This window comes from Onychostoma macrolepis, chromosome 01, assembly GCF_012432095.1.
Source record: "Onychostoma macrolepis isolate SWU-2019 chromosome 01, ASM1243209v1, whole genome shotgun sequence".
NCBI classification, from domain to species: domain Eukaryota; kingdom Metazoa; phylum Chordata; class Actinopteri; order Cypriniformes; family Cyprinidae; genus Onychostoma; species Onychostoma macrolepis.
In genome coordinates, this window is record NC_081155.1 from 34,890,754 (window position 1) to 34,914,605 (window position 23,852).

Genomic DNA, 23,852 nt, shown 5'->3' on the forward strand with positions numbered 1-23,852 from the left:
AAATATATCATATTTAGCAACTATATAATGTTATATACAATTTTAATGGTTGTGATTGCCAAGTAATTGTTTATTTAAAAGAAGTAGGCCTACCTCCTCACAAAGCCTATGCGGTTTATGCAGACACAGCCACAATAAGCTCTGGAGAAATCACAATTAACAATATTAAAATAATGTCTCTTTCAAGCTACCACCACATATTTCTCTCTAAGTCTTTACTCTGGTTAACTTTTAGATTCCTCCTAGCTTGCTATGGTGTTTTTGATATTTTTCCATTATAAGCACAATAGTAAGCAGTGCGTTTTCCACCCGACGGGTGTCGCGCTTCTCTCCAGCCGCACGTCTTCAGCGGGCTCCTCTGGGCCACCGTACACATACACATTGTTGCAGGAAAACGCTTGTATGATATCCCACAAAAAACGTTTTATTTCGACTGCTTTAACCGTGTGTGATCATGACAGAGTACTCGCACGTAAAGTCCACCAAACTGGTCCTAAAAGGATTAAACGATAAAAAGTAAGGCTTTCTTTCTGTATTGCGTTCCACCAAAGTTTATGAAAATGTACGGTAGCTAATGTTTGTCATTAATGTTTACAGTAACTGTTCTAATTATTGTAAGCAGCTGCGTATGCCAAGAGGTTTGTTAATATCAGAATTGTTTACGCTAATATAAATGGCCTGCGACTTCCATATTGTGCAGAAAGAAGAAAAGGAACAAGGACAAGAGAAAACGAGATGGTGATGAAGACAAGCTGGATATCGTTGGTATATATTGTCACTTTGCCCATTGAGTTATAAAATATATCATTCACAGATAAATATAAATTTATTGACTAGAGCAGTATTTGTTTTTATAAATGCTGTATGATCTGCATAATAGCTGTATTGTTGTTGGTACTGCCTGTTAATATTCATGAGATGAAGTGTGTGTATTTCTGAATGTGTCTCATCAGGAGGATGGTGGTCAGTGAAGAGTTTTGGCGAGATCACAGGATCAGTGGCTATTGAGATGCACAAAAACTCCTACATTCATGCGCTGGACACTGGACTCTTCACTGTAGGAGCTCCACATAAAGGTGCTGATTTTATTTGCTTCATTATACTTCTGAAAGTTGTGGCTGCAAGGCAGCTCATTTTGTGTTGTTGAAACAAGTTTCACAAATTAATATTCAAAATCTGTTAAAAACGTGTATACGTCATATATCTAACTCACTTCAGTGTACTAAAACTCTGTTTCCTTAAAAAGTTATAGGCTAGTTTAGCAAGTTAGTAGTGAGTTTAAGTTACAAAGAATGTCCACAGTCAAAAAAAATCTATATCTGGAGGACTTTTATGGCATCGGAAACACCTTTGTTAAACATGTATTTGTATTCTTTCCTTCTACAAAGTAACAGTACTGTATTTTAATGTACTAATTGTTTTAATGTAATGCAGTGACATTAGCCAATCATAACTGGCTGTTTACTGGTGAGCCTTAAAGGAGACACAGAATTAATATGGAGCATTTCAGACAGAGGGTCAAAATGAGGAAAGATAGTTGTTGAGAATATATCATTATGAAAAATGGCTATAGCTAGAATTATAACTGGACATCAAGGAACATATTTAAGTAATAAAAAAAATATGTAAAAATTGTTACTTAAGCAGAAGTAAGGAAGTTAGAATATTGAATTTCACAGTAGTGAGCCTTGAAGTTACAAAGGTTGTTGTGGCCCAAGATCAAGTGCATTTATATAGTGGTGAGATTTAAAATGATTGGAAAATGTTGGTTTAAATGAACTAGAATCTTAATATAATGTTTTATTTTTAAGGCCCATGTTTTAAAATGCACTTTACAAGCTCCCTTTGCAGTATTTTCAGGCAACAGGCAAATCTGTCTCTGCAATTATACCGCATTGTATTTTTTTCAGCCATGCCATGCAGCTTTTATATTGCCTTTTAAATTGAAAAGGTCCCTCTAATAGTGCGGAACAAATAAGTCTCAAAAGTAGAGATGGCTAGGTGCTGGTGTTTTTCTTTTACTCTCAGTGTGGGATTTAAAAACCTGAATAATGTTATGGATCGTCAGTCGCTATTACCGCAGCCATTCATGCAAAGCACAGAGCAATTTCATAGTCCAGTCACCAGAAGGAGTTGTTTACGATTGTTTTTCTTTCCAGCCTTATTTTCTGCTTTTCACTGACCGCTGGTTGTAAGGATCGGCCTCTGCATCATTCTGGATGCACCATGAAATTTGCGCACGCTCTCTAAAATCTATTTAATTTAGCGGTTGAGACCTGAAATTACTAAATGAATGACTGAAACTGCTGTTGACACCTGCTTCATGACCAATGCATCTGTATGATTACCATGCCTCTCCAGAGGAAAAAAACAAAACATGGACACACACACTGCTCTGTATCTTTTTGAGCATATCACTTGAATGCTCTTGCAGAATTCAATATCTTAAAATATTCACGAGTTCATCACATCTACAGCAGATAGAATAGAATATCAGCATTCAGGTTTACTCTTCCTTTTGTTCAGTCATTCATGGTTGAAGAACAAACTACTGTTAACATACTGCAAGACTCAGCAGTATAATGAGTTATTGCCAAGTAGTTTAGTTACAAGACTTTTCTTTGTTCGCTGTATTTGATATTCTTATAGCAGAATTTTCCAGCGTTGTTTCATGTTATTATAAATGTTCAGCCATGAAAATTTTGATGACATGGAAATTATTCATTTATAAATGTGTGGCAGCTCTGACTTCTTTTGTGGAATCGATTTGAAAATGGCAGTCACAGATTCGTCTACTGTAATAATGCAATGCCTTGTCGAGCATAGGAGATGACTCAAAAAAACAACAACACATTTTTTTTTAATTCTTTATGGTAGCGTATACAAGTTTAAAAATACATTTGTTTTATATTTGCAGAGGATGAAGGCCCAGATCCTCCAGAACAGTTTACTGCCATCAGACTCTCAGACTCCAGGTAAAGATCATAACCATATCCATAACTTGGTTTCTGAGCAGTGATGGGCTCATCAGTGTTCAAGTCTGATCGAAAGCAAAGTCTAGGAAAATGTAGTTCTGCAATTTGAAATGTTAAAATTGAATTGTAATATTTCATAACTAATTAAAGTAATTTGATCATGTGACTAATTTTTCTTATCTCTTTTGCTGGTGTGCAGGATAGCGCTAAAGTCAGGCTATGGGAAGTATTTAGGTATAAACTCAGACGGTGTTGTGGTTGGTCGATCAGATGCCATCGGCTCTAGAGAGCAGTGGGAACCAGTGTTTCAGGATGTGAGTGAATCTGTCAATCAAATCAATTCACCAGTCACAATGAAAATACAAGGACATGTGAATAACTCTGGTACATTTGGCCGAAAGTTTTGAATTCAGTTTCTACCATTTCTTCTACTTTTGTTGTTTCTTGATTTCTGTAGTGTAAAATGGCCTTGCTTGCTGCAAACAGTTGTTTCATCTCGTACAGTGAGAGCGGAGACATAGTGGCCAAAAACAAGACAGCTGGAGAGGAGGAGATGATCAAGGTCAATCTCTCTAAACTCACGGTCCACACCAAGATGAATTGCTTAAGGGGGAAGATTTTTGTTGTTGTCTGAAGGACAGAATGATTCACAGCTATTTTAGACATCATTATATGTAACCCTAAAGCTCAGATTTGGCCACTGCAGTGCGTGCATTGTATTTTATCTGAGCACAAGTCTATTGCGGTCAAATTACAATTACAAATGATAACTTTTTCCAGGAATGATGACTATAAACATTATTTTTCATGCTTATCTGTCCTCTACAGATCCGTTCATGCACAGAAAGAGAGGTGAAGAGAAAAGACGATATAGCAGATGAAGACAGGGGTGATGTCAAGGGCTGTGAGGTCGACTATGTGTGAGTGCTTGCATTTATTACTGAAGCTGTGCCGTTTATTGAGCATTCAGCGAAGTAAATGTTTATCTGAATGTTTGCAATTTACATACAGGAAGAAGTTCCAGAGTTTCCAGGATCGGAAGCTGAGGGTGAATGAGGAAGACAGCAATTTGCTGAAAAAAGCCAGAACAGATGGAAAATTCCATGAGGCACTGCTGGACAGGTAAGACCTCTGACTTCAGGAGGAAAAACCTCATACTGTGCTCATACTGAATAATACATGACTGTAGCCTGCTTATTTAGCTAATCATCCTTAGATGGATGAGAAGGTGTCAGATTATGTAGATAAACCCTATTGGATGATTTATCATACAAGGTGGTGTTTTAAACATTGTGAATATGCAAATAGTTCTACATTTACAGTGAAGGTGACACCAAATTTTCTGGGAAGCTGCTTTGTAACGATGTGTATCATGAAAAACACTATACAAATAAATGTGAATTTAATTTAATTATCATGTTTATAAGAAATCATTATTTTTTTTTTTTTTAGGAGAGCCAAGATGAAGGCTGACAGATACTGCAAGTGAATCCAGAAGTGGTGTTTTTTTTTTCTTCCTCAGATTAAATTTTACATTGGCATGGAAGCACTGCCATTTATATATATATATATATATATATAATAAACCTAGTCACTTTTCACAAAAAAAAATGTTTTGTTGTTGTTGTTTTTAGATCGCCTATCAATTATATTGTTATTAGTTAAGTCATTTGTTAAATTACAGTAATTTGTTTAATATTGGATTGTAAATTTGATGAATTCCTCATATTAAATGGATTAAATCTCAACTGTTTAATCAATTTATCATTATTGTAAGCCAATTTTCATGATGCATACAAAGAAAAGAATGAATAATCTGTGGAAAATATGGTTATCCGTAATGTTTTTTTGTTTCCGACTGAAATCATTTAGTGTTGATTTGGTGTGATTTTTATAGGAGTTGATATTGAAATGAAACTTGTGTTTATGTTAAGCCACATTTGAAGACATAATGGATAATAATTAACATTCATCCTTTGTAGTTAATAACGCCACTGTTTGTTAACTGAATATTGATTTTGAAACGATTATGTAGTCTTAAGTGTAACACACTTTTTGTAACTAATTTTCAAAACGAATAAGCACTCCAAGATTACATTCAAACAAGTGTGCATATTTGGTCGCTTTGTGTAATTTATGTACTTAATAGCTCTTGGATATTGACAGTATTAAAACTGCTCAGTCATTAGAGAGCTCTTTCACCCTCTCTCTCTCTCTCTCTCAGCTCTACTGAACTACGCTTGTTGTTGTACCTCCCTCTACAGCCGATAGATGGCGCTATACACTCGCCTATTTGTTTAACTGGATTTTACCGATGTTGTTTGTATCGCTAGAAATAAAACGGCGTTGTTGTTCTGCGGTTATTATTTCTCCTTACAAGGCTTATTTATTTATTTATTTTTTTTTTTTTTTAAATAGATGATGTAGGACCGATTTATGCTACAGTTTAGTCAACTAAAACCGGGACAAACCCAAAGACAGAAAGTGTGAAGTCATCTTTGATTTTGTAACTCATTGTTTAGGTAAGTAACTCCCCCAGTGTCTCGTGGGTTTGCGCAGATCACGAACCGTCACGAGTATCAGCGGCACTTCCGCCTTCACAGACTCTTCTGAGCAGCACTCGTCTCATCATGATCACCAAATTACACTTGGGATGTTTTATTCTCTTTTTTATGTTTATGTGTGCGTCTTCGCAATATGTTCCACCGGTAAGTGATAAACCGTAGTTGTCATTGATATTTATGAAAACAAATGTTTGTTTACGGAAATCCTCATATCGACTCGTATCAGATATGTAAGTTACAATAATAGCAGGACTGCAATAGTTTGTGTTTATACGCCATTGCTATGTTTTGTAACTTTAATTAGCAGTGCTGTTAGCACAGAGAAAATTTGCGAAGTAAACACCACGACTCCAGTTTACTGTAAATATGCGATAAATGACTAATGTTCATATTTCAGTACACAGAAGAGTGCAGAAGTGGCATGTATCCTCCAAACGGCCCAACGTGAGTATGACTACTAAAATTATGGATTATACAACCTGTAAAAACTGCTGTCAGAGACCAAAATCAGTGCAAGCATACAATTACATGTATAACAGGTGTATATTAAAAGACAAACAGTAACACAGCTGCTTAAAATTGATTTTTTTTTATTTTGACAGCTTATTGTCTTTGATGTTAATAAGAAAAAAATGTATAATTTAGTTTTAAAGAAGTGAAACAAGGTCACGTGTTTTGTAACAACAGGGTGGATAGCCTATGTATCCTTGTTATGCAAATACAAAATATTAAACATCAGTATTACAACTTGAAACTTGATTTTCTCTTAATATGAACAATTTAAAATGTAATTACAAGTTTGTAATGCTCATGAAGAAAGATAATAAGAAAGTCTGTATAATCTCTGTGTCTTTTAGATTTAAAGGCGATGTGTCCTGGTATACTGTTAATTTGGATTTACCACCAAGCAAAAGATGGACAGATATCATTACAGCCAAAAAGAATGATGTGAGTTCATATATCGCTGTTTCAATGCTCTATCTATGAATGCACTTGCATCAAAACGTAGAGTTTTTGCCATGACAGACAGTCACTTGATTATTAGTTGCCTTGTCAGCCCTTCTCAGATCATCTGCTTTTAGGTTTGTAGACTTAAAAGAGATCTAAAATCTAACGTGTTCTCATTGCTCAAGAGCTCATGTGTTTTGCCTTTAGATGGTGAGCATGATTCAGGCTATCAGAGATCTAGCAGACGCCTTTGTTCCCAGTGGAAAGCTTATTGATCTGGTAGACAAGGATTTGGTGAGTTATTAAGGAATCTCATCTGTCTAACATATCACGATGCTTAATCATGATTGACTTTAAGTAAACAATAATCTTAAACCTCATATCTGGCAGACATATAGACAGTAGCTGTCACATTAATAATTTGAGAAGTAATAACAGTGTTTGCTAAAAGCACTATAATTTGTTTGTCCCCAGCCCTTGATGGTGGACACCCTGCCTTACCCGTTCAATGAGGAGATCAGAGGAATAGCATCAGTGTCTGGTGTTCCTTTGGGTATGAAATGCATCAAAACCATACTTTTATGCTTAAAACTGTTAAAATCAAATCTATATTTAAATCACACAATCACTTGTTCTCAGGTGAGGTGGTGCTTTTCAACATATTTTATGAGGTGTTCACCGTATGCACTTCTCTGGTAGCAGAGGATGTCAATGGTGAGTATATCGTCAAGCATTATTTTTTATTTTTTATGATATTTTAGCATTTGTATCTGTGTTATAAAATATTAAATACACATTGTATAACATAAAGTACCAGTCAAAAGTTTGGGGTCAGTAAGATTTTTATTTTATTTTTTTAAGAAATTAGTAGTAAGGATGCATTAAATTGATCAATAGTGACAGTAAAAACTTTTAACTTTAATGCTGCAAAAAGATTTCTGTTTCAAATAAATGTTGTTCTTTTGAACTTTGATTCATTTTTTTCAAGATTCTTTGATTAATGGACTGTTTTGAAAAAATAAATAAATAATAATAATCAGAAATGCTTCTTGAGCACCAAATCAGCATATTAGAATTCTTTCTGGAGTAATGACTGCTGAAAATTCAGCTTCGCCATCACAGGAATAAATTATATTTTAAGATATATTGAAATAAAAAACATTAATTATTAAATAATTATAATAATAATAATAAAAATACTGTAATTTTGATCAAATAAATTCAGTCTTGGTGAGCACAAGATCGAGGCTCTTGGTTGGTAACACTTTTCAATGGTAGTCCAAAAGAATAAAAGTTTGTTTTTATTATAGGCAATCTCATCCATGCAAGGAACCTGGACTTTGGACTTTTCATGGGGTGAGTTTAGTGCATTGTTGTTAACCTACTTCCTCAATTATTTGATTGAATGTTAGAAGTCAAAACATGAAGATGTCATATTGTCCTTCTTCTTACAGTTGGGATTTGAAGAACAGGTCATGGATCATCACAGAGAAGCTGAAGCCACTGGTTGTCAGCATTGACTTCAGACGCAACAACCAGACCGTCTTTAAATCCACCAATTTTGCAGGATACGTGGGCATGCTGACCGGTATTCATCCGGTAAGGACAGAGCTCACATCAGTATGAGCGACCTGAGTTCATTAGATTTGAATCCAGAATGAATTTTAAATCATGGTGACAAGATTCAGAATGCCCTTTTGTCTCTGACATTGTTTTTTGACTTGTGCAATTAAACAGGAAACAAAATTGTGAAAGCATGGATTGTTGGTCAGTAATCACGTTGCTTCTGTTTCTCACTGTGTCTCTGTCTTTTGTTTTCTTTGTAGCACTCCTTCACCCTCACTATGAATGAACGATTCAGTCTGGATGGAGGCTACATCGGTAAGCCTTTGCCTGATATTTGCTGAGTCACATTGTCAGAAATATGTTGAAGCTTTATTTCTTGAGGATTTGCAGGTTTTTATTTTCTTCATATACAAATACTTATTTCATTTGGTTAGATCTTTATTGTTAGAATGTTTTATCATGAATAATAGGGATTCTGGAGTGGATCTTGGGGAAGAGAGATGGCATGTGGATGAGTTTTCTGACCCGTTCTGTGCTGGAGAATGCAACTAGGTTGGCTATAGATAAATATATTAATATATACTTGCATTACGATGCTTTATAAAGTTATTTTAATGAATTATATAATACACAATCTAATGCATTATGCATTCATAATTATAACTACATATAAAATGTCTTATAATACTTTACTTTGTTATTAAAGAGTGTAAGGCATTATTATGCATTTACAATCACTTTATAGTTTAATATAAGCATCAAGTAAAGTGTTACCTATGCACTACCAGTCAAAAGTTTGGAATAATTTTTTTTTTTTTATGTTTTTGAATGAAAACATCTCTTCTGCTCACCAGGTTTGCATATATACAAAAATATATTGCAAAAATACAGGAAAAACACTAATGTGAAATATTGTATTACAGGTTCTACAAAAATATTAAGCAGCAGAAACAGTTTTCAATACTAAGTTATAAAATAATTGTGCACCAAAATTTGCATATTAGAATGATTTCTGAATGATCACTGCTAGAAATTCAGCCATCACATGAATCATTTTAAAATATATTAAGATAGAAAATAGTTCTTTTAAATTGTTATCATTTCACAATGTTACTGTTTTTCAATTAAATGCAGCCTTGGTGAGAGTGACATCTTTCAAAAAATATTAAAAATCCTTATTTTAAGGTCCTAATTTCACTATTAAGTATGACTTTTGTCTGTATAATATATTCCTGATTTGCTGCTATTTAATAGTAAGGTAGTTGTTTAGTTAAGGTATGAGGTAGGATTTATGGATCTAAATTGGTAATGCAGAATAAGGAATTAATATGTGCTTTTTAAGTACCAATAAACTAGTAATATTCTAGTAATATTCATGCTAGGTAATAGTGAGAATTGGTCTTTAAAGCAAAGTGTTATCAAAATCTTAATTATTCCTAACTTTTGACAGGCAATATGTATTAAGCATTTTTTTTTTTAAACATTAAATATTGAAATATAAAACAAGAGTCGGATGTCTCTTGGGTTTATAAAGATGATGATTATTTGGATATCGTCATCTTTTAGCTATGAAAGTGCCAAGGCTCTGTTGTCTGACACTAAGCTGCTGGCTCCAGCGTACTTCATCCTCGGAGGAAACCAGCCGGGTCAAGCCTGCATTATCACCAGATCCAGAACGCACAGCATCAATCCACTGGAGTGAGTGAGCATTGCTTTTCTTTACACAGTCAAAAGAACATGCGAGTTTGAGGTTGTCAGTATTTTTACACTTTCTATGTATTTTAGGCTGGATGTGAAGAATGGCAGGTGGTATGTGTTGGAGACTAACTATGACCACTGGAAAGAGCCTCTGTTTCTGGATGACCGCAGAACTCCTGCTATGAAATGCATGAATCAGACCACGCAGGCTGTGAGTTTTGACACTGCATAGACCTAAATATTGTTATTAAACAATATTATAACTATTTTTTTTTTTATTCTTTCAGGAGATCTCCATAAAGACAGTCTATGATGTACTGTCCACCAAGCCAGTGTTAAATAAAGTAGGTCCATCATCTTTTACTCTTAGCGTTTTATATTTTATGGCTTGTTTATTAACACTTCCCTTTATTGTGCTGTACAGTTGACCACATACACTACTCTTATGGAGGTATCTAAGGGAACACTGGAGTCTTACATCCGTGACTGTCCTAACCCTTGCATGCCGTGGTGAGGGAGTCCATCTGGACTGGCTGCATTACTGGGACGGACTTCTGTACACTTAGGCAAAGAGGAATCAAATTCATATTTTAGCTCCATTAAAAATCAGTAGTCTTACATTCTAAAAGGGTTATGTCTGCTTTTGTGGGCATTATTGGGTCTAATCAAGCTTAACCTGTCAAACAGGTACAGTAGGGCAGCCTACTTAACACTTGTCTAAAGATGCATGTTATGGAAACAAAAAAAATAATTGCACAAAGTTGATGACAGATTGTAGAAAATATTTAAATCAGATTTTTGTGAATGTGATTGGCATTTTTGTATATCATTTTTTGTAACTACATATTAACATACAGAAATGTACACAGTGGAACAACTTGATAATCAACACTACTGGTGCCTCATAACTTTATTTAACCTCATCAGCTCTGTTAACTAACAAATGCATGAGGGAAAACTGATCAAATGAAATGAATGTACATAAACAAATTTGCACAAATAACATCAATAAATCATGGAGATACAATACTTGTGGAAATAATGCATTGAGTCGGTCAACATTTTGCAAAATAAACATTTACCAAAGCGGGTTTTGTGCAAAAGGGATAAAGAGAGCAATCACTGCAGGAGGTGGTAAAAATCAATCTTTTATTTATTTTAATAATCTAAACATTGGAGAAGTACATGAGGTGAAATGGGGTGAGAACCCAAGCATTGGCCAACATGCCTTAAAAAAGGTAAAAATAAAAGCAAGAGAAAACATTTAAAAGAGTGCAATAAGGACAGGACAATGTACCAGTGCTAATATGCGATTCTGCTCTATCCGTTACACATTATGTATTCTGGGTCAAGTCAAATACATTTAAATAGGGCTTTTGTTTTGTTTTTTTCCTTCCAAATATGCTTAAGTTTTGTCCTGAATCAGAAAAAAAAAACATCTAATGTCCTTTATGTATTGCATTGGCAAATAATCATAGCAGTCTGGGAAGGAATCCTAGAAAGAAATGCAAAAACAAAAGCCAAACCATGCCAAACATAGGAACACAAATGATTTGCATCCCTTAAACCGAAGCCTTTGAAGGAGCTTTTACTGAGAGTTATGGCTGAACAAAGAGAAACACAGAAAAAGTACTTGCAGGCTTAAAGACAGAGCCCCTTTAAAACATCTCTCCTACATTCTTCATGAAACAATCCAAATAAAACTATTACAAGTGTAGAGAGACTTCTTTAACGTCTCTTGAACTGTTAGATCACACATGCTGACAGGCTAATTCACCAAGACTTATCTTAGCTGTTGTTTCCAAGGAATCTTAAGGTATTAAGCTTATTATACATTAATGTTGCATGAATGATGATTTGCAGTGTACGACGGATCAAAAGACCATTCTCATGCACTCTGAGCTCCAATGGTTTCTGGAAAAAAAAAAAGATATGATTTACTTTAGAGACGTTCGTTTCAGTTATTTTTCCCAACCGATGCTCATTAACCGATTATTTACCGTTAACTGACAAGATTATTTTAAATTACAATTGAATTAAATTAGAAAGGATAAGTGTCTGAGACCCGTTAAAAATACTAACATTTGTTTTCCGGGGGATGGATAGATAACTAAATATGAGATATATTTACTTAATAAATTTAAAAAACGAAAGAAAAACTGTGCAACAAGTAACCTAGTATACAGAGTTTCGGTTTATTTTTGTGCTGCGCGAAAGGAAACCACGGAAGAAAGCGGCATCCTATTTTTCTTTAGGCCCATTTTACAAAAACGCAAAGATTTGTTTTTATTGTCAATATACACAAATAAAAGCAAACCTTTTACAATTATGATTATCTTTATGACTAAAAGGAGTAGCCTAGTTGCTTCCACTGTTAGAATGAAAAAAATTCAAATGATTGCACCGGCGCTGCATGCGCGCACAGTTAAACTTTGCTACCTTGACAATAATGCAGCCTGTTCATTATCATAATAAAATACAGTCAGTCAAACGTATGGGAAAAAAAAGAAAAACACGCTGCTCAGTTTAAATATGTAGAAAAATCTGTGCTGTTAAGCGTTATCACCGTACCATGATGTAGTGACTAAATTAACGAAAAATAAAGCATCAACAGGTGTTGGCATTTCCCAAGAGCATAGCAGTAATGACTTTATGAACTACTTTACTTCCAAGATCGATACTATCAGAAATAAAATTGTATCCTTGCAGCCGTCAGCTACAGTATCGCATCAGATAGCGCACTATAGATCCCCTGAGGAACAATTCCATTCATTCTCTACTGTAGGAGAGGAAGAATTGTATAAACTTGTTAAATCATCTAAACCAACAACATGTATGTTAGACCCTATCCCATCTAAACTACTAAAAGAGCTGCTTCCAGAAGTCATAGATCCTCTTTTGGCTATTATTAATTCATCATTGTCATTAGGATATGTCCCCAAAACCTTCAAATTGGCTGTTATTAAGCCTCTCATTAAAAAAAACACAACTTGACCCCAAAGATCTAGTTAATTACAGACCGATCTCAAATCTCCCTTTTCTGTCAAAGATACTAGAAAAGGTAGTATCCTCACAATTATATTCCTTCTTAGAGAAAAATGGTATCTGTGAGGAATTCCAGTCAGGATTTAGACCGTATCATAGTACTGAGACTGCTCTCATTAGAGTTACAAATGACCTGCTTCTATCATCTGATCGTGGTTGTATCTCTTTATTAGTTCTACTGGATCTTAGCGCTGCGTTCGACACCATCGACCACAACATTCTTTTGAATAGACTACAAAACTTTGTTGGCATTAGTGGAAGCGCCTTAGCATGGTTCAAAATCGTACTTATCTGACCGCCATCAGTTCGTAGCAGTGAATGAAGAGGTATCATATCGATCACAAGTGCAGTATGGAGTACCTCAAGGCTCAGTACTAGGGCCGTTACTTTTCACGCTTTACATGTTACCCTTGGGAGATATTATCAGGAGACATGGTGTTAGCTTTCACTGTTATGCTGATGATACTCAGCTCTATATTTCTTCGCGGCCCGGTGAAACGCACCAAATTGAGGAACTAACGGAATGCATAGTCGATATAAAAACTGGATGACGAGTAATTTTTACTGCTAAATTCTGAAAAACAGAGGTGTTAATTATCGGACCTAAAACCCCACGTGTAATAACCTAGAACATTATCTAACACTTGATGGCTGCTCTGTCAATTCTTCTTCATCAGTCAGGAACCTAGGTGTGCTGTTTGATAGCAATCTTTCATTTGAAAGCCATGTTTCTAGCATCTGTAAAACTGCGTTTTCATCTCAAAACATATCTAAATTGCGACCTATGCTCTCAACGTCAAATGCAGAAATGTTAATTCATGCGTTTATGACCTCAAGGTTAGACTATTGTAATGCCATATTGGGTGGTTGTTGTGCACGCTTGATCAACAAACTACAGATGGTCCAAAATGCAGCAGCTAGAGTCCTTACTAGAACCAGGAAATATGAGCATATTAGCACGGTTCTGTCAACACTGCACTGGCTCCATATCAAATATCGGATAGATTTTAAAATCTTGTTAATTACTTATAAAGCCCTGAATGGCTTCGCTCCTCAGTACTTGAGCGAGCTCTTATCACACTATAGTCCTCCACGTCCACTGCGTTCTCAAAACTCTGGCCGTTTGTTAATACCTAGAATATCAAAATCGACTGCGGGCGGCAGATCCTTTTCCTATTTAGCACCCAAACTCTGGAACAATCTACCCAACACTGTTCGGGAGACACTCTGTCAGTTTAAATCTAGATTAAAGACCCATCTCTTTAGCCTGGCTTACACATAATACACTAATACGCTTCTATTATTCAAATCCGTTAAAGGATTGTTAGGCTGCATTAATTAGATCAACCGGAACCGGGAACACTCCCCATAACACACGATGTACTCGTTACATCGCAAGTAGAATGGCATCTACGCTAATATTTGTCTGTTTCTTTCCTATTCTGTTTCTCAGTCCATATCCGACCAGATGGTGGATCAGCACCAAGAGATGATGTCTACAGCCCTGATCGTCAGCGGAGACCAGGACACCCAGATGACCCCCAGAGACATATCCCCAGCAAAAACCTTGATTAAAATACAATAAAACTAAAAATATAACAAAATAACTAAAACCATAATAAAATACCTAACTACATAATACTATTATTGTTAGAAATTGCAACAAAATAAAAAAATACAAATATAAACTTTTGAACTGCGGGTTTCGTCTGGCCAGAGGAGAACTGGCCCCCCGACTGAGCCTGGTTTCTCCCAAGGTTTTTTTTCTCCATTCTGCCGCTGTCGCCTCTGGCTTGCTCAGTTGGGGACACTTAATTTTCTAGCGATTATCGCCAATTTGATTGCACAGATACTATTTAAACTAAACTGAGCCAGACAATGACATCTCTGAATTCAATAATGAAATGCCTTTAACTGAAAATTGAGTGTTTAATCTTATCATTATACATTACTGACACTCTATCCTCCAATTTGATACTGTTAAGTGCTTTGACACAATCTGTATTGTTAAAAGCGCTATATAAATAAAGGTGACTTGACTTGACTTATGCAAAACATTTTGTTTTATGTGGATATTGGAACGCGAGTGAAGTAGCTACATAAATAATATTTTGGCATTCAAATACATTTTGTGTCGAATGAGAGACTCGACGTTGGTTTCAGTTTCGTTTTAGCCTAAATTAATTTGTTTTGGCTTGTTAATATAGCTATAGCTTCTTATATTTTTAATTCTTGTTCTTTTCTAAATAGGCTACTGTTAAATTGAAAGGATTTGTTGTGGACTGAGGGGAACTAAAATAGCCTAGCTATGTTTACAGTGTTTATTATAATTGTAAACATTTCGCGTTGGCATTAGGCCTATTTCTGAACAAAATAATAAAATGCAACTTATACGCAACTTATGTTTTTTTTTTTTTCCTCTAAAAACTCATAGCGCATAGCGTATTTTAACCTTTTAAAATATTCTGATAAATTACTGAAACAATTAAATTAAATAAATGACTTTCAAACCGTTTAACTGATTGTATTAACTGGTTAAAATGAACATCCCTAATTTACATTATGAGTAAAACATTTCTTCATCCATCAAAGGGATATCTGCTGATAAGTAATTCATAGTAATATCAATATCCAATGAATAAGGTTTGAGTGATATTTAATAGTTACCAGGCTCTTTGAGTGCTTGAGCATTTCCCACCAATCCTGTAATCTCTTCTTTATTTCCATTCAGAATTTCAACTGTTAAGTTATTATTTTGCTGCTCTTCTGAGATCCTCTTACAAAGCTCTTCCTGTATAAATTACAAGCAAAGAAAATGTTTAAAAACAGCACTCTTTGGAGATGTCTTATACACTTTAGAAAATAGGGACATGCAAAACATGACTACTACAGTGCAGGTGATTGACATTCAACAAATAAATAGTTTAACTTTTTCATGAATTTTACTTGTCAACTTGAGCATCGTGCCCCATCCCTATTAGAGAGCAATCACTCAAGCTCTTACCTCACAAAGAACAGACATTTGAAGAGGAAGATCCTCAACCTTCACAAAATCTTCCTCATCTGATCTCTGGCTGGTATTTCCAGATCCAGCCTCCTACATTATAAAAAGTCAAACAAAAAAGGAATATAATACATGTTTTAAAAATATGCTTTAAAAACATTCTAAATGAACAAATAAAAGATGTTTGATGAGTAGAATGAGACACACATCAGTGTTGATCATGACTGGAGACTCTGTGTCAGGACTGGCTGTATCTGAGCTCTGTGGAGTTTCCTGGGCTGGAGAAACAGTACAGTCCTCCTCCTCTTCATCCTCCTCTTCCTCCTCCTCCTCCCCCTCTTTCATCTCCCGAACCAGTTTTTTCCTCCTCTCTGCCCTCCTCTGGAGGCTGAACCATGTCTTTGGACTCAGATTTAATGTTTTTCACTGTTTGAAAATGGGAGACAATTCAACGAGTGGAGTGTAAATACCCCAATAAATCTCAATAAATGTTAATGGTATAAAGAAGAAAGAAAACAGCATACATTGGCTGCTTTCTGAGTTTTCTAAGTCTGATCTGGTTTCCTGGGGGGCTTCGTTTTGTAAGGCAGAGCCCTGGAACACATCAGGTCATTATTAGTGTTTGTCATTTTTCTGAGCTGAATGAGATTATTGGCTCTCTCGTGTAAATGCCAACACACCTGGCTGTGTTCACTAGTGTTGTCCATGCTGGCTTGTAATGATGTTTGAACCTCAATAGGGCCAGCCTCAAACTCCTCCATCTCCTCCACTTCGTTTTCATCTTCTCCACTTCCGTAGTTGCATAGAGCCTGTGTCTCTGCTTTAGACAGGCCTAAAGAAAAAAAGACAATACACAAAACGTACAAGTCAAACAGATTCTTATCAAAGTCAAATATATTACAGAACAGTCTCAACCTGTAGGCGATAAGATGGACAATCTCCAGCAAACACTCTTAACAGGTACTGTAGAAAAGTAAGCATACATACAAAGGACGAACATACATACATACAAAGGAGGAACATTATGTAATCACTTAAAATAGTAACATTATAGTTCAACAACATTTTTACATTACAGTTCAAAACTCTGGGGTTTGTACTTTTTAAATTTTTTTAAGAAATTAATTCAGCAAGGAAGCACAAAACTGATCAAAAGTCAAAAGATGTTCTAAAGGATTGTGTGGCACTGAAAACAAGAGAAATGGCTTCTGAAAATTCAGCTTGGCCTCAAAATGAATTAATTCCATTTTACAATGTATTAAAATAGGAAACTAGAAATGTATTTTAAATTGTAATTATATTTCATAATATTGCTCTTTTTAGTATATTTTTGATCAAATAAACAGCCATGGTGAGCATAAGAGCTCCACATTTTTTTTCTTCCGTACTGTATATTTTTTTCTCTCTGTTTTAGATAAACTTACTTATAGAAAGAGGCAGCCCTTCTCCCTCCTCTTCTTCCACCTCAGATGCTTCACTGCTCTGTGCATCTTTCTCCTTGTCCTCTTCCCTCTCATGAAGCATCCCACCCTGCTCAGTCTCATCCTTATCCTAATGATAAAAAAAAAAAATTAAAAAAAACATTTAGTCAATTTACGACATTCAAACTTGCAATGGAAAAAAAAAAAAAAATCCATAAACACCGATAGTTGAACAACAGCTACAATCAATAGAAAGGTGTTTTCCTCAATCTTTCTCGTCACTTCATACTGATACTGCAAGCTAATATTTAAATCTGTTCTGCTGTGGGGATTTAGATTCAGAAGCAGTGTAGCTGCTTAGTATTTTAATGTGAATGTTGTAAGTGTATCAACAATTATAACTTACTCTGTCTTCATCAAAATATGATGGGGAGAATGTCTTTTCTCTCTCTGGAGTTTTCACCTCCTAAATAAAAAACGCACTCATCATTGTACTCACTCAAACACGGAAGCGTTACAGACACGACGATGATAAATCACTCAAGCCTACCTCGGTGTGAGGTGAGTGTTTTGGAGATGTGAGGTCTGAGCACCTCTTGGTTCTGTGTTTGTTTTTGGAGGTGTTCTGATCTAAATCCTGCATCAGTCTGAAGAAGGCAAGCTCATTAAAGAGGATCTCAGAGATCTCTACCAGCAGGTCCTCACCGCAGTCCTGCAGTGTCCGCCCAACAAACTTACTCAAGGAGTCCTGTGCACAAAACCAAGATCATGGTCATTATTATACACTTCAAGCATTTATAATGAAATGCAGGGTGTGATCCAGCTAGTGGCTTCCTATGTAAGACTACATTTTAGGGCATCACGTTTAAATATTCAAACACACTTACGATTCTCAAAAATACTGTTCTTCACAAAAACTTTGTTTCTGGAAATAAGGTTGTTACAATGCTAAAAGTCTATATAACAGGGAAGTTTCACAATTTCTGATACCAATATAGATACAAAAACAGTCAGTAAACAAAAAAAAAGAAAAAGAAGCTAATTACATTAGAACAAATAAATTAGAACTTCACAAATGTGCTTACCTGCAGGATGCCGCCCAGCTGTCGGTGGAAGAACCGAACAAACTCTTTGCTTTCGTCATTTTGCTGAGTGAGTTTGAGCACCATGCGTCTCACAGATGTGAGCAGCTGGTGTGAACACACCTCCCCAACATGCTCCTGACAGAAAGACATAAGCGAATCAGTGGGTCTATGAACTGCAGCTTTGATGGTTCATTTATTTGTAAATTTAAAAAGAAAAGTACAGCAAGCTCACCTTTAGGAAAGGAATAACTTCTGTCATGATAGCTTTGATTTGTCTGTCAAGCTGTTGCGTGTCAATCTGAGGACAATGTGCATCTGTAGATGAATGTCCTGCACCTAAAATCAGACAGACATTGACACACGAACACAGAAAATGCATTATAACACAATTAGGTCTACTTAAAGGAATATAAAACCCAAGCATTATATTCATTATATGTACGTTTAAAGCAAGCAGAGCTTTAGCCAGTGCTTATCATAAACATCTAATCCCCATAATCTTAATAGCAAACTCTCAGACTAAAGAAATATTCCAGGTTATTTTCAACCTAATGAATGGGAAAATGAATGATCAAATTATCCTTCTCATGTGGGACTTGTTTTCTAGGTAGAAGAATGTATTAAAATCACACTGAGGGACACGTCAAAGTTGCAGCCTTTGAAAATCAAGAGACTGCTGCAAGTGTAATACACAGTCACTAGATTGTAAAAAGCCTGGATTATTCCTTCTAGACAGAATCGCTGGCCATGATTAGAAGAAGTCACTGTCCATCATAAGCAGATGCAACGCAATAAGTTTCTAATCAGTCATTTGCTAGCTGTTTGGTTTCTATGCTCAAAAATCTCATTGTATTGATTGTGTATGGAAACTTGTTGCATTGAATCTGGTAGGGACACACAGTTAGAAGCACTTGTAGCAGAATGTTGGGTCTAATCTGCAGTCCAAGAGCAGTACCTTGAGTGAGTGCTGAGGCGGCAGCAGCAGCAGCGCCAGGGCTGTGCTCAGGGTTATCTGTGTTACACTCAGCCCTCAGCTTCATGCGCTCATACTCCCTCATCCTGGCCAATGCCTTATCTAAATGAATTACTGTGTTACCTGGAGGAGCAGAAAGGAAATCAATGGATAGAGAGACAGACAGAGAAACATAATAGTATTCAAGAGGTGTATGACAGGATTCAGACCAGCACAGCCCCAGCCCAGCAAAGCAAGCATGATTGTGGTAAGCAACCCATCTAATGTGTTTTTAGCATGATGCATACAGCTCTGTCTTCTTACCCAGGTCATCGCTAGCAAAGGGTTCAAGGTTGGAAGAGGTGGACAGCAGGCTTTCGTTGTCCATCGAGTCTCTATCTACTACCCTCTTCAGTACAGAGTTGGATTTAACTGTTACAATCTTCTCAGATGTATCCTGGAATCATAAGCTAACATTAGCTTGTGTGATAATTAAAGAAAACAGAAAAAAAACAGACGAGGGAGCATGTCTTACATTGTCACTGGTAGCCAAGCTCTCACTAGGTGTGAGCTCTGACTGGGAGCCTGTGGCCCATACAGTCGGACCCAAAGAAGATGCCTGCTCATCTGCCACGCTCTTCTCAGTCAGGTGCCTCGTTACAATGTCCTGGTGGTCAGAGCCAACAATGAAATATGGTTATTACTTTAAAAACAGATGCAGCCATCACAAAAGAAAACCACACAATTGCAAAAAGAGATCTACTGATATAGTGAAAATAGCCCTTTGGTATTAAAGCCAGGTGAGGGACAATAAATCGATGTGCCAATTTATTGCGATATTTCAGACTGCGAGACGTTATTGATATTCTGGCACCAAGTATCGATATATTTTTTTTTAACATACAAAAGATCTAAATTCATACCTACACTGTGGCTGTTTACCACTTTGGCTTACTGGAGCAGCAGTAATGTCACCAGACTTCTTGTGGTGGCGCTTCCCAGATTGCGAATGGTCAGATGAATGGAACTTGTAATTCATAGTGAAGAAGAAATACGAGCATAATGGCAGACCAACAACAAATCAGATATGCACCGGCGTTTTGTGTTTATGGAGATGAGAACTAAAAACTGCCCCGGAACAGCTGTCAGTGTGGACTATAGGCACCGATCACATTATTATTGCAGAGTGCATATTTTAGTCCGCGAGTAGCCTAACCTATCACAGGTGGATTTCCCTCCTATATGAGTGAGAGAGAGAGTGCTCTCTCTTTAGATATTACAAGTGCGCGTTATGCAGTGTGAGCACTGACCGGCACAAACATAAATCTGCACCTGTCACAGACGACGAAACAAAACCTTGTCAGAGCCGTAATGCGGCGCAGAAGTGTGCGCTTGAAGTGTGTCTACATTTGAAATAACGAACTTGAGTGCGCAAAAAATGCGATGCGAATATGTCATGTGCGGGGCTCCGTTTTTATTATGAGAGGAGAGGAAAGGTTGAGAAAGCAATCCAGGTAGGCTAAATTTAGAAATGTACCAGGTTTTTATATATACAAACAAAGAAACAAAGTTGATAAGCAATTAATTGTGTTGGTTTACACAAAGAAATGTGTAAGCTTTTAATTCAGAATAAAATGATTAATTTACTTAAAAATGTTAAATTTGATTTACAGAATGTTTTGCGCCGTTTTCTATCAATTTGGATTTGAATGAAGAGAAAAAACTTGCACTTAACCGTTTCACAGGCATTTTGTTTTCATAGTTAGACAGATATCGTGATGTATCGTTATAGGATTGTCTAGCAATATCTCGATTATCGCAGAATCGCTGTATTCGTGATATTATCGTATCGTGAGCCATGTATCGTGATTCGTATTGTATCGTGAGGTATCCTTTGATTCCCACCCCTAAAAGCCAGGGTCTGTGAAAAAAAATAAATTGTTTTACCAAGTATAGGTATGTTTTTGAGTAAAATTAAATTTTTTTAATTATTCTATAACTACTGACATTTCTCCCAAATAAACATTCTCATTTAGAGCATTTATTTGCAGAAAATTGCAAAAAAGATGTTTTCATGCCTCAAATAATGCAATGAAAACAAGTTCATGTTCATTTTTATTTTTCAACATAATACTAATGTTTTATCTTAGGAAGAGTTTAGAAATCAGTATTTAGTGTAATAACCCTGGTTTTCAATCACAGCTTTGATGTGTCTTCGTATGCTCTCCACCAGTCTTTCACATTGCTGTTGGGGGACATTATGCCACTCCTGACGTAAAAATTCAAGCAGCCCGGTTTTGTTTGATGGCTTGTGGTCATCCATCTTCCTCTTGATCACATTCCAGAGGTTTTCAATGTTTTTCAGGTCTGGAGATTGGCTGGCCATGACATGGATTTGATCTTGTGGTCCACCATCCACACCTTGACTGACCGAGCTGTGTGGCATGGAGCACTGTCATGCTGGAAAAACCAATCCTCAGAGTTGGGCAACATTATCAGAAGGAAGCAAATTTTCTTACAAAACAACCTTGTAAGTGGCTTGATTCATGCGCCCTCCACAAAGAAAAATGCTCCTGATTCCAGCCTTGCTGAAGCACCACTAGATCATCACCGATCCTCCACCAAATGCTGAGTGACATTTGAATGAGTTGGTGGGCATTCCTGGTCAGTGGAGAGTCGTTTTCACCCTCTGCCAGTCAGTAGCTTTGTTGTTCCCAGTGTCTGCAGCTTGACCTTGTTCTCATGAACCACTTTATTTTAAGGATGGAACTTACTGTATCCCTCTGCCAGTAAAGCCAGAACTGAACCCTTCTTTTCCTCACTCAAAATTTTTTTGGTATGCTCAAATTTATTTATTTTTTTGGTATGGTCATTAGTTATTATTTGGTTACAATTACTTTTGGGATATTACTAGTTAAACAATGTTTTTGGCATAAAGCTGGTCCTATTGCAAGAAGATAGTGATGACCACAGCAGTGGTTTTTATACTTTTCCTCATTGAATAATAGTTGGTTGAGGTGATCACCTAATCAGTACTTCATTAAGCAGAATGAGGTGCCTGTGTTAGAAATCAAGAGACACTAGAATGGAATGGCTGCCATACATGTAGAGATGCTGATCTGGAGTGGTCTCTTAATTTTTTCTAGAGCTGTATATATAAATATTAGGGCTGGGTAAAAAAATCTCGATATCAATCGATTCTCATTTTTACTTAACGATATCGATTCTTAAATCCCAAGAATCGATTAGTCTAGTCTGTTTTCAGTTAATGGAAGGAACGTTGAAGGGCACTTCCCATCCAATATATCACAATAAGCATTGTGCTTTGGTACTTTTAATATGAAACAAAGTCTCAGATTTAAAATTCTGTCCATTGTATTGCAGTATTCAAACAATAAATGACGTTTTGGCGCTGTTTAATGTGGAGTAACAGATCGCTGTAGCGCCTCAGTTCAACAGACGCAGCAGCGCGTAGTGTACGTGAACCGATCATCTCCTCCACATTAATACCAGTTTCAGCACGAAATAAACATGACTAAACATCCGAAGGTAAGTTAAAAGAAAGAGTACAACTTTACAATCTGTATCTTGTCTCATGTAATCGCTCAATCAGTGTTTCAGCCACGCAAAGACGTCAATATTATAACGGCTTGTAAACAATGTCACGTAACGTCACATTTACCTCAGAAAAACATATTCGGTGATCATAAATGCATTGGTCAGATAAAATAAAAAATAAAGAACATATTCATTTACTGTTCTTCAATGTTTAATTTATGTTTGAATAAATCCATCAAGTTTTTCTGACTGCCAACATTGTTTATATTTCAAAAAAACTATTTGAAATATTATGTAGGCTAATTGTAACTATTATTTAAAAAACTTCATTAAGTGTAATTTTAACAAATCAGTCAATTTTAACCTTCAAAATTATAGTAATGTTGTACCAACTGACTCTCATGTATATTTTACAGCATTAGTTGAGAGATTAGAAATTAGATTTCCTTGAGAAAATTTGGCATGTACTGTACCTGATATATATATCCAAAATAATCTATATTGAATCGAATCGCAAGCTTGTGAATGAGAATCAAATCGAATCGTGAAATTTGTGTCAAAACCCAGCCCTAATAAACATCCCATGCCACCTGCATATTTGTTTTGTACATTTGGCTAATCTGATCATTCTTTCAACATTCTCAGGTCAAAGAAACTAATTTTCCATTTAAATACATCTTGCAGATTTCCAACACAATTAACGCAGAAATTGTGGAAAACCATTCAGTCTTCATGTGAGCCTGCTGTGTCTGTAGAAGTGTGCACAACTTTGATTGCTGTGTACTGTACCTGTAGTGAGTAGAGGGCCCTCTGGCGCAGGTAGTCTGTATTGAGCAGCTGAAGCTCATGGAAAAGTTCGATGAGGAAGTGAGGGCGAGACTCATTCTGAGAGATCAGCGTTGCTACCTCAGAATAGATCGTCTCTCTCAGGGCCTCAAACAGAGAGAAATCACTGCTCACATCTAGAGAAAAGAAATGCACACAGACAGAACAAAATGAAAGATGATGAACAGAGAATCCACTGTCAAGAGTAGAT

General features: G+C 36.2%; 3 protein-coding genes across 3 annotated transcripts in view; 2 read left to right on the forward strand and 1 right to left on the reverse strand.

Moving 5' to 3' along the window:
• Nucleotides 1-330: 330 nt before the first annotated feature.
• On the forward strand, nucleotides 331-4,723 carry frg1 (FSHD region gene 1). The gene is made up of 9 exons (XM_058799138.1): nucleotides 331-516; nucleotides 701-765; nucleotides 954-1,076; nucleotides 2,918-2,975; nucleotides 3,175-3,289; nucleotides 3,433-3,537; nucleotides 3,804-3,895; nucleotides 3,987-4,097; nucleotides 4,428-4,723. The coding sequence occupies exons 1-9, from the start codon at nucleotides 455-457 to the stop codon at nucleotides 4,462-4,464; spliced, it is 768 nt and encodes a 255-aa protein (XP_058655121.1). The 5' UTR covers nucleotides 331-454; the 3' UTR covers nucleotides 4,465-4,723.
• Nucleotides 4,724-5,378: 655 nt separating this feature from the next.
• asah1b (N-acylsphingosine amidohydrolase (acid ceramidase) 1b) lies at nucleotides 5,379-10,778 on the forward strand. Its single transcript, XM_058799019.1, has 14 exons — nucleotides 5,379-5,683; nucleotides 5,937-5,983; nucleotides 6,397-6,487; nucleotides 6,695-6,781; nucleotides 6,962-7,040; nucleotides 7,127-7,201; nucleotides 7,798-7,843; nucleotides 7,942-8,086; nucleotides 8,314-8,368; nucleotides 8,524-8,605; nucleotides 9,620-9,751; nucleotides 9,839-9,962; nucleotides 10,039-10,095; nucleotides 10,176-10,778. Exons 1-14 carry the CDS (start codon nucleotides 5,606-5,608, stop codon nucleotides 10,263-10,265), a joined length of 1,188 nt encoding a protein of 395 aa, XP_058655002.1. The 5' UTR covers nucleotides 5,379-5,605; the 3' UTR covers nucleotides 10,266-10,778.
• Nucleotides 10,779-10,881: 103 nt separating this feature from the next.
• The window catches only part of pcm1 (pericentriolar material 1), a 41,631-nt gene continuing 28,660 nt past the window's right edge, over nucleotides 10,882-23,852 (reverse strand). The window contains 16 exon segments of the mRNA XM_058798925.1: nucleotides 10,882-11,665; nucleotides 15,464-15,587; nucleotides 15,801-15,893; nucleotides 16,008-16,115; nucleotides 16,117-16,226; nucleotides 16,325-16,394; nucleotides 16,481-16,632; nucleotides 17,225-17,351; nucleotides 17,628-17,687; nucleotides 17,772-17,969; nucleotides 18,307-18,441; nucleotides 18,539-18,642; nucleotides 19,262-19,402; nucleotides 19,583-19,715; nucleotides 19,794-19,925; nucleotides 23,606-23,778. Coding sequence (XP_058654908.1) covers nucleotides 11,640-11,665; nucleotides 15,464-15,587; nucleotides 15,801-15,893; nucleotides 16,008-16,115; nucleotides 16,117-16,226; nucleotides 16,325-16,394; nucleotides 16,481-16,632; nucleotides 17,225-17,351; nucleotides 17,628-17,687; nucleotides 17,772-17,969; nucleotides 18,307-18,441; nucleotides 18,539-18,642; nucleotides 19,262-19,402; nucleotides 19,583-19,715; nucleotides 19,794-19,925; nucleotides 23,606-23,778 — 1,886 coding nt within the window. The 3' untranslated portion in view covers nucleotides 10,882-11,639.